The sequence below is a fragment of the Cladophialophora psammophila genome (assembly GCF_000585535.1).
Source record: "Cladophialophora psammophila CBS 110553 chromosome Unknown aczJe-supercont1.8, whole genome shotgun sequence".
NCBI lineage: Eukaryota > Fungi > Ascomycota > Eurotiomycetes > Chaetothyriales > Herpotrichiellaceae > Cladophialophora > Cladophialophora psammophila.
Window position 1 is genome coordinate 1,226,868 of NW_006912929.1, and position 13,326 is coordinate 1,240,193.

Below are 13,326 nucleotides of genomic sequence, written 5' to 3' on the forward strand. Positions count from 1 at the left end.
TGAGAAGAACTTTTGAAGCTTCCTGCTCTCTTTCAGAGTAACGTCGGCTGCGCGAGAGATCAAGTAATCGGAATAGCCGATGCGGATGGCCGCCAACGTTTTCATGCTGCACGGGACCATAATCATGCTATTGTGCTGGAAGGAACTGCTTGAAATCGGCGCTGACAGATCTTTGGCCGTGTGGTTGTGCGTCTCAAGACTGCGCAAATCCAGTTCCGACAGTGGTGTCTCATATTTCATCGTCGCCACCGCCCATTTACTCATCACTAAGTCCGTCTCAATATCAAGCGCGCGGAGGATTCGCACGGCAAACACCACCCCAGTGGCACCTGTTATGCCGACCACGAGTCGTTTGCGAGAAGGACGCGGAAGGGGATTGGGACCGAGGGTGTCTGCATAGGTCCATGAGCAAGGCGTGGTGTGTAGACTCCTGTACGAAGCTCCACGGACGTTGTTGTTTAAGGTCTTTCTGAGCAGGACAGACCGAAAGAAGATGATGGAATTTCGAGCGAGACCACGTTTGTACAAGATCGAGATTTCACTGCCGCTGTTGCTGTTGCGGCCGCGAAGTAAGTGCGATATAAGTACTCTCTCAGCAGATGCCGGCCCGGTGGGACGGCACCATAATGTTGTGTTGCCAACCTTGCAATTTGATGGGTTCGGCTTTGGCGTGTGTTCACCCTGCGCTGGGTGTATAATTGTAATACTCTGTGTTCAATGGGGATGGTCAACAAATTCCGAAAGACAGCTCCCTTGGCAAGGAGAATTTTCGCAAAGACCGGAATCAAATAGAAGCAGTATTACTTCTCCCAAGTTTTCCCAAGTTTTCTGCCTGATTTTGTTTACACAACCACCTTTCTAACGAGGAGGTGATTGTTTGCTCGTTTACAAAACTCCGAAACCCCGACACAAGGGCCGAGGGTCTGCCTGGTAGCCTTGCGGCCCCCCGGACTTATTGCTGGCTGTGCGTGTCGTTTATAACTATCTGACGGGGATATGTGTCCGCTTTGGGAAAAGCATTTCAGCTGAGAATTCTTCATGCCGAGTCACGTACCTTAGACCCTGATGTATCCAAACGGACCTCAAGAGACCTCAACAGACCTCAACAGACCTAAGACTGTTGTCCACATTTGAGACGCGCCGCAAATCGCGGCGAGATCTAACTGGAACTCAGTTGCCTAGAGCAGTTAGAGCTTGTGTATGCGCCCCACAATCCCCCACACGCCAGCCAATCTAGCAGCAAAGAACGCCTCCGCAAGGCTCCAGCACGATTTTTTTTTTTTCACAAGCTCTGTCTGAACTCGGCGCTTCCAAAACTCAGTCTTCTCTTTTCTCCTTCTCTTGATTCTCTCCGGAACAATCTGGCGGCATTTCGCGTAAAATATCCGAATCTCCGCGCCGACGGTAGGAGAAAGGCTGGGAGCCCTCCGCAATGCCCTGCCGTAACCACGGGATCTCCCCGTCACTTCAACCCCGGATTCCAGTATGCTTCCCCAGATCAACTCCTGCTTGAGGGAGTCGTCTAGGGTATATGAAGCAGCGTATCCTTTCACAGACTGGTCTTGATCACCCTAGACTAGAAGCCAGTCTCGCTATTCCACTATTCTGCTCATTTCTACCTGTCATCGTCATAGCAATGGACAAGGCTGAAGCCAGCGTATCTCACAATGAGGGTAACAGCAGCCCTACGCCGGTACCGTATTTGCTCAAGACGAACAAGAAGGGATGGGTACTGGTGCCGCAGCCCACCGACGATCCACACGATCCCTTGGTGAGAAATGAACCGACACGGAGACAGAAAAAAAATCAAGAAAAGATTCTCTGACCGAAAATTCGATAGAACTGGTCAGCATCCAAAAAAGGGGTGACCCTGATGCTGGTCTCATTGGTATCTTTCTCAACGTCTCTCCAAGCTGTGGCCAACAATTCTGGCTTCTTCGTGCAAGCGGAGGTCTACCACAAGACCGCAATCCAGCTCTCATACAGCGTACGTTTTCATCCCACTCGGTCCATTCTTTTTCTGTAGCGATACTGAGATGGAATACCTCCTTTAGGCATCTTCCGCTATCGCCGGACTGGCCGTTGGACCATTCGTCTGGAATCCGCCGGCAAAGCGTTTTGGGACCAGTCGATGCATCGCGATCAGTCTGTGTCTGACGATTTGCATGAACATCTGGTCCGCATGTATGACAAAGTCCCAGCCAGTACGACGCTTTTGTCGTATCTAGACTGTTGGCAATCATCGCCTGTGCGGCCCCAATCACTGGTAAGCTATTAGTTTTCGAGTCCTACGTGTCTACGAGCACCAGTCCCCGCTGACACTATGCAGTGGGATCAAACATCATCCTAGAAACATTTTTCCTCCACGATAGGGGGAAATGCTTCTCCGTCTACACATCGATGAACCTTCCCGGCATCATTGCCGCGAGCACCTTGTGCGGATTCATTGTCCAGAACGCCAGCTGGACCGTTCAATATTGGTACAACGTCGGATTTGAAGTGTTTCTTGCCATCTGTTGCATCCTGCTGCTGGACGAAACAGCATACCCCAGAGGTAACAACCCTGAGCAGCCGATCCTTCCGAGGAACTACGTCCAGCGCAAGATCGCAATCTACGGGTGCACGCAGAGAATCACTCCTCCACAAACCGGTCGAGAGCTGGCATTCACCAGTGTATTACCAGTCCTCATTGGCATCTCACCCGTAGGTGTGTTGATCGGGCTCTTTCTCATTGCCATGTTCAGCTGGGCCATGGTCACCGCCACCGACACATCCGTCTACTTGCAAACACCGATCGGGGAAGGGGCTACGGAGTTACCCCGTACCAAAATGCTTACTGTATGTTCTACGTCGAATACCCCTATTTTGCATAGCACGCATTTGACAGAAACTCTTCTGCAGTTTCATTCACATCATGGATTGGGTCTTTGCCTCCCAAATCTATTGCCACTTCGTCAATGACCAGCTGGCTCTGAGGATGTGTGCCCATCACGGTGGCACTTGGAAGCCCGGATACCGACTTCACGCCCTGTGGTTCCCGAGCCTCTTCCTCTACCCGGTATCGTTGGGCCTCGTCGGTGCGACGCTCTTCTACCATCTGCACTTCATTGTCCTGGCGTTTGCGGTGTTTTTGACAACCATTGCCTCCATATCGGGCGTTTCGGTAGTTCTCTCTTACCTCGTCGAATGTTTCACGGACCACCCCAACGAAGTCGCCGTGGTGGTCAATTTTTATCGCTTCGTGTTCGGCATTGCTGTGACGTTCTTCATTCTCCCATGGTCTGGCGCGTTGGGGATCAATTGGGCATACGGCATGATGGCCTTCTTCACAGCCGGATCGTTCATCCCGATCACTATCCTCATGCTATGGGGTCCCAATATCCGTGCCAGAAGCCTCACTGCAGGGAAAAGCGACGATGGCGTGAAAGTGTCTATCGAGGGCCACTCCGGTGTCATCAAGGCGTGGCGGTGACACTTCAGGCTTGGGTGCTGTGCGCACCTTCAAGTTTCTCAGTTTAGGTGATTGGTTCGACAAGCTTTCTCAAGCTTTCTAGCCCTTTCGCCTCGCTGGCGTAGGAGGTGATACAAATAGTCTTCAACACCGGCCTTATAACAATAACAGCGCGTTGCTACGTTATTAAAACCCCAGGACTGAGCCCATCCCTCGTGTTTAGGTGCTTTGTCGAACAGGCAGAATGATATAACTGTCCCGCTGGAATCGGGCGATATGAACAGGGGGTTTTTTTTTTTTTCAGTCGATTCTCTCTCTCTCTGACACATCCCCCTTTGTCAATCTCACTGTGTGGTAAGCGACATTCGGCAGCGAACCACCCTCGAAGTTCTTCCAACGAAGCTTCCAGCGCAGTGATACTGTCGCATAGATTGGAAAATTGGCGTCCAATCCAATGCGGCTCACCAACCACAAAGCTGTCTCTGGCGCACAATCTTTACCACCGTTAGCAAACCAAGGCCTGATAGGGAAGCGATTGGATTTGCACGTGCTTAGAAGAGTCGAAAAAGAGCCAAGATGTCCCGTTTAGGAAGGGGAGTTCTGGAGCGGTGATTGGTGGACAAGTCACCAAGGCTGATTCTCACGGCGGAAGAGTGGGTATGTTCTTATCAGGACGCGGTGGATTTTGTTTGCGGTTCAATGTGTATATAAATGCCTGATAGGAAGAACCAGATCTTTAGATCAAGAGTTACACCAAAAAAAAACATTAGAGATATAGCATCACACTGAATCCCAAACAACTTTTCATTGCCGCCGATCCGTGGCCTTCGAGGATCTCTGAGCAAAAGGAAAATTCAGTGACAACGGCACTAACGCCTGCCATTAATTGGTAAACTAGGAAACCATGCATTCCCTTCCCTCCTCGACCGAGACTCTCACATTACATCTCGCGATATTGATCTGCGAAGTTCTACCACCGCCCGTGTCCTGCCTGCGCGGTCCCTTTGATCAGATCTTTCAAGATTTCTTCGACCGCGGGGCGAAACGGTTGTCGGAGAACAACCACAACGAACAGTGTCCCGGCGGCGTCAAGAAGCAGATCCAGGTGAGAACGACCCCCTACAATGCCACGGCGGGGCAGTTGCCGGATGCAGTGGCATTGGAAGGGCTCGATGCGCTGGTCGTCACGGGCAGTTCGGCGGGGGCGTATGAGGATATCGAATGGGTGAAAAAACTAGGGGGCTTCTTGCAAGGTTAGTGAAATAGACGTCTCTGATTCCAAACGCCTGCCGAGGAAGCATAAGACCACTATGAGAATAAGACAATCGTTCATCGGGTTGGAGCTTCTGTCCAGGGCCGAAGAATTCCTACCAGAATGTCTCACCTGTGCGATTCTGTGGTTTCTGCCTCCAAACATCCTCTGCGACTTTCAATTCTCGAACCCAAAATCCAGACTAACACCGTTCTCCCCCTTGTAGACATATACCACCAGCACCCCGAGGTGAAAATTTTCGGAACCTGTTTCGGCCATCAAATCATCAACCAGTCCCTCTTCGCGCACACGGGCGGGCTCTACGTCACGAAGAACCCACGAGGTTGGGAACTCGGCGTGCATGAAATCGCAATCAACCCCAAATTCGCCAGTTGCTTTCCTCGGCAACTCAAATCGTCTGCTGCTGCCGTCGCCCGAGCTTCGTCGTCACCGCGGATCCAGCTCCAACTCTCGCACCAGGACACGGTCATTGTCACTCAGAGTGCGCAATTGCCCTCCGAGTGCGTGGAAGTCGGATCCAGCGCGCTCTGTGGCATGCAGGGAATGTACGTGCCCAATCGCGTCTTAACATTGCAGGCGCATCCGGAATTTGACCGTGCAGTGAACGGCGCGTGTATCAGCGAGATTGTGGGGACCAGCTGGCCAGCCGAGGAGACGAGGGAATATTTGCGCATGGCGGATAAGGATGATGACGCCGCGTTGATGGAAGAGGTGGTGATGGAATTTTTGCTTCAGGGCCCCACGCCTTAAATGATTCTCGCCATAGAATCTGTCTTTTGGTTCTTTTCGGGCTGTGAAACGACCCATCTGCGAAAAGGCTTGGGCGGAATTTGGGCGGAATTTACACCCGATGAAAGAGAGTGACCTACCATTCAACAGCAGCACGATGGACTGTGCATAGGTATACATGCATTTAGGATCGTGGACCATGATTCCCGGGAGGGCAACCCCGGCAGACTCATTTCAACCCCAAAATGCATGCGATACATGAAACAGCGCCTGAACGCAGACCTACTTCTCCTAGAAAGTGTCCAATGTGGACCAAGAGCAGTGTGAAATGCACTGGATAGCATCTCACCGAATTTCGTTTTTCCTTTCTTCAAGTCCACAAATTTCCAATCTTATGGTTCTGCTTGGATTGAAGATATATATAGTTGTTAACGGCTAATTCGCCTTCGCGAGCTTACTGATATAAGGCACCACAACCTCTCTGACAAAATCCTCCATCGAATGGAACTCGATACCGAGTTCCAACGTCTCCTTTTCCGGAATGGGAAACTCTGAGTACAGGCTGTGGTCGTTGTAATACTCATACATGACATCCAGATCCTTGAACCCTGACGTCGGCGCCGTGACCACCCGCGTCTGCTTTCCCGTCTGCCTCTGAATCTCCTCAGCTACATCTGCAGTGCTGTGATACCCGCCCACGCAGTAGACCTCTCCGCCGGCCAGTGGCTTCGTGCGGTAGTTCTTGAGGATCGCATCGACGGTGGGCCCAAGGTCGCGCCCCGTCCAAATCATCCCTATTTTTGTCCCCGGCCTCATGACGGGCTGGGTGACTTCGATGGCGCCGTCTGCAGCAATCGAGAGAAACTTGAAATTAGGCCAGTTGTCGTAGTAGAAGCCCAGATACATGTCGACGTGAGGGATTTTGATCTTCTTCAGGTAAGCTGAGACGTAAAATTTGTTCTCGACTAGGTGAGCAAAGGCGCATTGGGCCTTTGTTCGCAGTATGGCGCTGGGAACGGTGGACCAGATGACAAACTCCACACCGGCTGCTTTGGCGGCGTCGGCGATGGCCATTCCCTGCTGCGCTTCGGCAAGCGGGTTGGATTGGTTCTCTGGGTCGTAGAAGTTGGTCAACGCGTAGACCGCCTCGACACCTTCGAACGCCTTGACCAGCGACGCAGGATCGTTGAAGTGCGCCTTTACGACCGACACATTGGGAAGACGGGCTAACACCTTCGCCGTAGCGCTGGAAGGATTGCGCGTGACTCCTCGAATGTCATATTCCTGCCGTGTCGAGAGGTATCGAACAACCTATATTGTACCTGTTAGAATTGAAGAGTGACTTTTGCTTCTTCGGAGGCCGAAATATCACTTACAGAACCGCCCTGGGCCCCTGTTGCTCCGAGCACTGCAATGGGACGCTTGGAGGACATCGTGACAAATTGCGGCCGACGAGAAACCTGTTCCTTCACCTAGATGGCATTAGATGTCTGCGTAATGTTCCCCTGGGATCGGCCGCGCTTTTATCCTCCCACTCTGGCTTCGTGAATCGGTATGTCAGCCGAGATGCCTCTGGTGAGAATCCTTGTCGCTGGTCTTTCGTGGAGATCGAAGGAGTTTTTTCCCCATTTCCCATCATTTTTATCCCCATATTTCCCCACAATGTTATTTTTTTTTTTTTTTTTCAACGTGTCACTTCTTACCATCGTAAGTTCGTCCGAATCCAGCAGGGCGCAAACTTAATCTTGCTGTAGACGTTGGTGAAGGTACTACTTTCCTTGCCCATCGCTGTAAATGGTGTAGAAATGTCAATTTTACTCTGGTTGGATTGACTGAACTCACATTCTGGTGTTTTCGTCAGGATATGCTTTAGGATTAGTAGGTTTGGAAGGCCACGGGGTCGTTGGTCCTATTATCAACCTCATCTTCCGTGAGGGCGTCTCCAATGATATGGAGAACTCGACAGACATCCGAGCTACGCCACATTCCCACATCCTCCAGGAGGTTGGCAAAGTGAACAAGAATTCGCCTTGCCGAAGCATAGCCTCCGGAGAGAGGGATGCCGTCGAAAGTGAGAGCGCCCCTGTTCGCAATGAAGTCCGCCTCTGGTGACAGGTCCATTCCTACGCCACGATATGGACTACCTCCCAGGGCCACATCGCCTAGATCTCGCCAATCTAGGTCGGCGAGGAGCTCATAGTTATTTTCTCGTGTGGAAGAACCGGTGTCAGCCTTCATGACGAGGACATAGAGACCGAGAACGAGGGCCGAGAGGAAAAGGCTCGTCTCTGAGTGCAGCATCATTCTATCAGATATTTTCCCTTTCGAGCATATCCAAAAGATCTGAGCTGCGTGTACACAAGCTCGCCTAGCCGCAAGAGTGTCTGCCCAGGAAGAAATGTATGCCAAAGCTGCTCTGGCAGGCTCCGCACCTTTTTGGCCGACCCCAAGTTCGAACATCCACGAATTACTCAGCAGCATCACACACAAAATATTCCACATGATCAGAGCATGAGGATTCGCATTTTGCAGCGTACCGCCGTGTAATTGCATGAAATTCACTAGAAATGGTGCAATGGATTTTGCGCTGTGGTCAGTCGAGTAGACTTCGTACGGGATGAGTCCCCACCCATGGCCTAACAAGCCGCTCCGTGATAGAAGTCTGTGATGAGCCTCGGACAAACGAATCCAGACAGCGGCAAGAACACCGTGCAGGCCCAGGGAGCCTGGATAATACCACTGTGGAGACAGCAAAACTTGATCGGCGTGAAACGCCAAGGTTGCGGACGAAATCCTATTGCCTGCCAGCAGAATCCTCCTCCATTCCGATTCGGATGGGGCGACGAAGAGTTTCTCATCGCAAGGCAGGTACAAGTTCAACATCTGGGTCGGAATGGTCGGGTTTAGATCCAGTGTATTCGAGTAGAATGCGTCAACCATCACGACGGCGATGATCAGCCTGCGAGGATCAGTGATGGCAGGAACTGGGGGCTTGAGGCTCGATGACACACCTCTTGATCGATTCAACTCGAGCCCAGACCTTCCATCCATAGCGACGCACCAGATCTTCATCGGAAATGCCACTCTCTGTGGTTGAGACTATGTCATTGCCGAAAAAGCCATGAGCAATCATCACCTAGTATTCATCAGAACTCAAGAAGCCAGGACAAGGGAGCATGAACCGACCGAAACAGTCTCTCCTTGGAGTCTACGACATGATTCTGCATTGCTCTTGCCCTAGACATCTGGTCAGTCGTGAATATGGCATGCAATGCTTCTAGAATAGCAGACCGTAAGAAGTGCTGAGAGCACGGCGAGGTATGAGCTTGCCAGGATGGCCAATATAGACAGCGGAGTAGTTTTCGAAGTGGCCGCTTTGAGCTCTTGTCGACAGCGTGCCACGAGGACCTATGATCAATCGGTTAGTGCGATTCCACCTTTGCCCTCGCTTTTGCAAGAATTAGGCATGCAGGATGTCGGGTACCATCAGATTCTCCTCCAGGAATTGTTGTGCCGCGGGACCCTTCAGCTTGACAAATCCCGCCATGCACAATGCCAGGAGTAACACATCAGGAGTCTTCCTGGCATCAAACGTGGGAACATGGATGACGGGCACAAAGGGGTGAAGTTGATCGAAGAAGAGGTCCAAGCCGAAGTCAAGCGTGCTGATCGACGGAAATTTTGTGGATGCACCGCAATTTCCGTTCCGCCCATCCTGGGATATAATATCATACCGCAATTCCTGTCCACTTGTGTTTGCAACATTGGTGCTTCTGTACTGAGAGGTCTCGAGGCAGCCTTCTGGTCGAACCCCCTTGAGACATCGGATGATGCGCCATCTACAACTCTCGTCAAATTTCCACCTCGATGCAGCAAACGGTTCTGCGCAGACAACCCGGTTGTTTAATATACGCTGAGAGAAAATATCATCTTCAGAGTGGGCAATGATTTGATCCCAAAGCCGGTTGCCAGTGGGCACATCGGTCTTCGTTGCAGGCCAGCACTGATGGACCTTGTCGAACAATTCGTCGGGCATGCGCTCTCTGGAAGGACACTTCTCCTGAGAGTTAGCTAGGAGCCGACAAGCTGGACCCGGAAGAGATAGCCAAGGGCTTGGAAATGTCGTGTCGACAGCAGCAGGCTCTGCAGTGTTCCAGAAAAGGTCGCTTGTTTGGTGGTTATTCGCGAGGTCGAACCAGAAGTCGTCATTGCCTTCAGATTCCCATGGAGCCATTCCGGGGAATCCAACGTCGACAGCAGGATAGAAGTCGACACTCACAGCGGACCCATCGGCGTAATAGTCCTGTTGTAACGCCAATGAATTTGAGGGCAGCACGGCCGCCATGTTCCCAGCACCTTGCCGTGACCGGTCAACATGAGCTAATGAAAAATGCACCGGGTCAGCACTGGCAACTTCAACTTCAACCTGAGGCGAGTTTCTTGGTGGTAAATGCTGGCCACGGCTCTCTTGACCGTCTCCCCCTGTTTTGGAGAGCCGCTCGTGTCGGCGGCCTGGCGGCTCAGGAACGCTTGATGTCCTGCCGCTCTTCTGCATGGAGCGCGTGTGGTTCTGGATATGATGGCTGAGAACATCCCTGCACATATGGTCAACTACGTTACCAAATATTCTGCAGACTCAGGGTCTGACTTTCGAGAAAAGCGCTTTCCACACTGTGAACATTCGAAAGGACGCTCTCCCGTGTCTACAACAAACATCGTCAGCCGATTCTTTCCCAGGCATCCTTAACGCGACACGGACATGAACATACGCCTCCTTTCGTGGCGTTGGAGATGCTCGATCTTGGAAAATTGCTGACCGCATGTGGCACATGTGGTGGAACACAGTTTGCGAGGCCGCCCCCGAGGTCGCCGAGGCACATCCATTGTGTTGGCGAGGTGAGAACTGGCAGGAGTCAAACGCCAGAGAGCCTGTGGCTTTGGTCTTGAGCATCGTTAGAAGTACTTCGGATCCCGTAAGCGGGGAATCGCCCCCGCGTGTTGTGCTGGCGTTTCCTGGAGTAACTGGAGTCGGCAGCTACGGAGAAAGACCGACACTATACTCGGTACGAGGTGCGAAGGTACTTGGCTCGCTGGGTACTGGCGAGGCTGGGTACAAGGCTGTTCTTGGCGTGAGAGCCTTGGCACAACGGCCTTGGCGGCCGAGGTTCCCTGTATCGCCTTTTGCGCCTTCCATGCTTGCGGCAATTCATCGGTTGCGGGGCTCCTCAAACCTCCTGCATGTGCCACTTGTTTGTGGAAGACCCAAACCGCACTGTCTCGGCCGTGTGAGGCTACAAGTCACTTGACCTTGGAGAGCAGACCTGCTGCTTCTTATGAACCCACTGCTTCTAGCCCCACTCGGAGCGTGTGGAGGTTAGACGCGAAACAGCATCAATGATTTCATCTCCACTGCTCTGAGCCAGAGAACGACCAAAGGTGAAGCTGACACATGCTCGACATATTTGAACAGGTCCTGCGGACGGCGGCATACTTGTCACCGCGGCGAGATGAGAAGACCGCGGGCTGTCTTACGGTGCTGAACGAGCACCGCCATTCCGCAGGTCGACCCTATATATGGTTCGACCAGTATCTAGCTACCAGCGAGCAACATTCTCTCACTATTGCAACCACAGTCTCTCAGCATGTCGCCAGACTCGGTGGTTGGCCCTCTCTTGGGCAACGTTCTTCAGATACCGAGATTTCATTTTTTGCTGGTGTTGCTCTTGTTGCTGGTGGCGAGGGGGCTATACAAACGTTATAATTCACCGCTAAGTACATGGCCTGGGCCGCTGCTGGCGTCATGCTCGCGGGTCTGGAAGTTCTGGGTCACGTACAAGGGTCACAGTGAACACGACTACATGGACCTCCATCGCAAATATGGTATGGCATGCTACGTGCGCCGCACCACCCTTCCTGACAATCAAGGATTGGTATTGACCCGCTCTTGATCCTCAAAGGTCCGATCGTCCGCACGGGTCCAAACGAGCTGTCTTTTGCATCTCCAGAGGCGGCCAAAGATATTTTTGCGGTGGGAAAGGGCGTTGAGAAGACCGACTTTTATTGGGTGTTTCCACCAGCCGAGAATCCGGATGTCTTTACAGAGATCCGCGAATGGAAGCACGCACAGCTGAAGCGGTTTACAGTCCAGCCGTACAGCTTAGCCTCGCTGCAAAAGATGTCGTCCTCCATCGACGCCATCGAAAAGGAGCTCATGGATAGACTCGATGGATTTGCCAACGCTGGACAGAGACGTTGTAACCTTGGAGACTATCTCCATTACTTCGCCTTCGATGTAAGCCTACCTTCCGACGTGCTCGACCGGGTTAAACAAGAATCTCTAGGTTCTGGGCGAAGTTGCTTTCTCCCACCGCTACGGCTTTGTCGGCACAGGCACCGATGTTGAGGGTTGCATAAAGTATATCGACGATGTCCAATTTTATGACGGCCTCGTCGGGCAAATCCCATGGTTGCATTACCTGCTGCGACTCAACCCCCTGGCGTCATATATTCCTGGGCTGAGTCTCAAGCCTGTCCTGCTAACGCGCATGGCCCTTGAAGAACTGCAGAATCGGAAAAAAAATGGACAATAATGGCAAGTCAAGCACAGGGCGGGACGACTTGCTGGCGCAATTCATCCAGGGGCACCTTCGCGCTCCTGACAAGTTTACTGAGGCAGACGTGTTTTCGGTAGCTCACGGAGCAATGTAAGTTATTCGCCCTCAAGGAACAGCAATAGTTTGGCTCCGCCCTCCACCCGCTCTATCCTTCCTTCTCGAACATCCCAGACATACTCTCTAACCACGATCTTTTAGCGGTGCTGGCTCCGACTCGACTGCGTCTACTATGCAATCCTTCTTCTATCTGCTTCTCAACTCGCCGTCCACCTATCAGGCGCTCCTTTCAGAACTCGACGCGGCCACCACCTCAGGGACGCTCTCCGACCCGGTTAGCTACCTAGAGGCCCAAGCCCTGCCATACTTCCAAGCATGCCTCCATGAGTCTATGCGTCTCCGTCCTGCTGTGGGCCTGAATATCTACCGCAAAGTTCCACCCGAGGGTATGCAGATCGACGGCACGTTCTACCCCGGAGGGACCGAAGTCGCGGTGAACGGCTGGGTCTTGCACCGAGACAAGACGGTCTTCGGGCCCGATGCGGAAGATTATCGTCCGGAGCGTTGGTTGGAATCCAATGCGAAGGAGATGCACCGACACATGTACCAGGTAAGCTCGCCTAGCCTCTTTCCTAAACCCAAGCCCTCCACCTCATGTCACCACTAGCCAGGTGTCGACTGATGAAGTACACCTGCAGTTCGGCGGCGGAAGCCACCTCTGCCTCGGCAGGAACCTCGCGCTGTTGGAGATGAACAAACTGCTCCCACGGCTGTTGAGGCGATACCATTTTGGGCTGGTCCACCCGGGAAGACCATTGAAGCATCGTACCACGTTCTTCGTGGTGCAGGAGGGGCTAGAGGTTTACATATCGCTCCGAACTTGATGTCTAATTCCCAAGGCGCTTGTTTCCAGCTGGTGGGGATAAGGGATCCATCGCGCAGTTGTCGTATCTGGAAAGTGTAGGCAGCAAATCTAGAGAAAATGGCATTCGAAGAATCGTGGCGGGTACATGATATTCCACCGCCCTGGGATTTCAAAGTCCTTTTTCGAAGCACCTCCAGCGCCTTTGGTGAGGCCAACAAGGTACTCGTCGCATCGCCCTTCCTCCCGTCACTCTGGTGGGCGCAGCACACCTCCACAAGCACAAAAACGGACTAAACAAATGCCGTCAGGCCTCAAGTTTCGGTTCTATTTAGGTTGGCATCCATTACGATATACGTCCTCGGAAACCCAACAGGGAATGAATCGATCCCAAGACCCG

The 13,326-nt window shown here is 52.4% G+C and overlaps 5 protein-coding genes across 5 annotated transcripts; 3 read left to right on the forward strand and 2 right to left on the reverse strand.

Annotated features, from left to right (window-relative positions):
- Nucleotides 1-1,636: 1,636 nt before the first annotated feature.
- On the forward strand, nucleotides 1,637-3,472 carry A1O5_06084 (uncharacterized protein; the record flags this gene model as incomplete). Its single annotated transcript, XM_007746680.1, has 5 exons — nucleotides 1,637-1,771; nucleotides 1,841-1,987; nucleotides 2,055-2,184; nucleotides 2,330-2,838; nucleotides 2,888-3,472. The coding sequence occupies 5 exons, from the start codon at nucleotides 1,637-1,639 to the stop codon at nucleotides 3,470-3,472; spliced, it is 1,506 nt and encodes a 501-aa protein (XP_007744870.1).
- An 883-nt stretch (nucleotides 3,473-4,355) lies between these two features.
- A1O5_06085 (uncharacterized protein) lies at nucleotides 4,356-5,474 on the forward strand (the record flags this gene model as incomplete). The annotated part of the gene is made up of 2 exons (XM_007746681.1): nucleotides 4,356-4,704; nucleotides 4,930-5,474. 2 exons carry the CDS (start codon nucleotides 4,356-4,358, stop codon nucleotides 5,472-5,474), a joined length of 894 nt encoding a protein of 297 aa, XP_007744871.1.
- A 414-nt stretch (nucleotides 5,475-5,888) lies between these two features.
- Nucleotides 5,889-6,886, reverse strand: A1O5_06086 (uncharacterized protein; the record flags this gene model as incomplete). Its single annotated transcript, XM_007746682.1, has 2 exons — nucleotides 5,889-6,764; nucleotides 6,830-6,886. The coding sequence occupies 2 exons, from the start codon at nucleotides 6,884-6,886 to the stop codon at nucleotides 5,889-5,891; spliced, it is 933 nt and encodes a 310-aa protein (XP_007744872.1).
- A 442-nt stretch (nucleotides 6,887-7,328) lies between these two features.
- A1O5_06087 (uncharacterized protein) lies at nucleotides 7,329-9,798 on the reverse strand (the record flags this gene model as incomplete). Its single annotated transcript, XM_007746683.1, has 5 exons — nucleotides 7,329-8,412; nucleotides 8,465-8,589; nucleotides 8,640-8,690; nucleotides 8,745-8,861; nucleotides 8,938-9,798. 5 exons carry the CDS (start codon nucleotides 9,796-9,798, stop codon nucleotides 7,329-7,331), a joined length of 2,238 nt encoding a protein of 745 aa, XP_007744873.1.
- Nucleotides 9,799-11,095: 1,297 nt separating this feature from the next.
- Nucleotides 11,096-12,948, forward strand: A1O5_06088 (uncharacterized protein; the record flags this gene model as incomplete). The annotated part of the gene is made up of 6 exons (XM_007746684.1): nucleotides 11,096-11,333; nucleotides 11,411-11,745; nucleotides 11,795-11,952; nucleotides 12,020-12,157; nucleotides 12,266-12,674; nucleotides 12,763-12,948. 6 exons carry the CDS (start codon nucleotides 11,096-11,098, stop codon nucleotides 12,946-12,948), a joined length of 1,464 nt encoding a protein of 487 aa, XP_007744874.1.
- Between the last annotated feature and the right edge of the window lie 378 nt (nucleotides 12,949-13,326).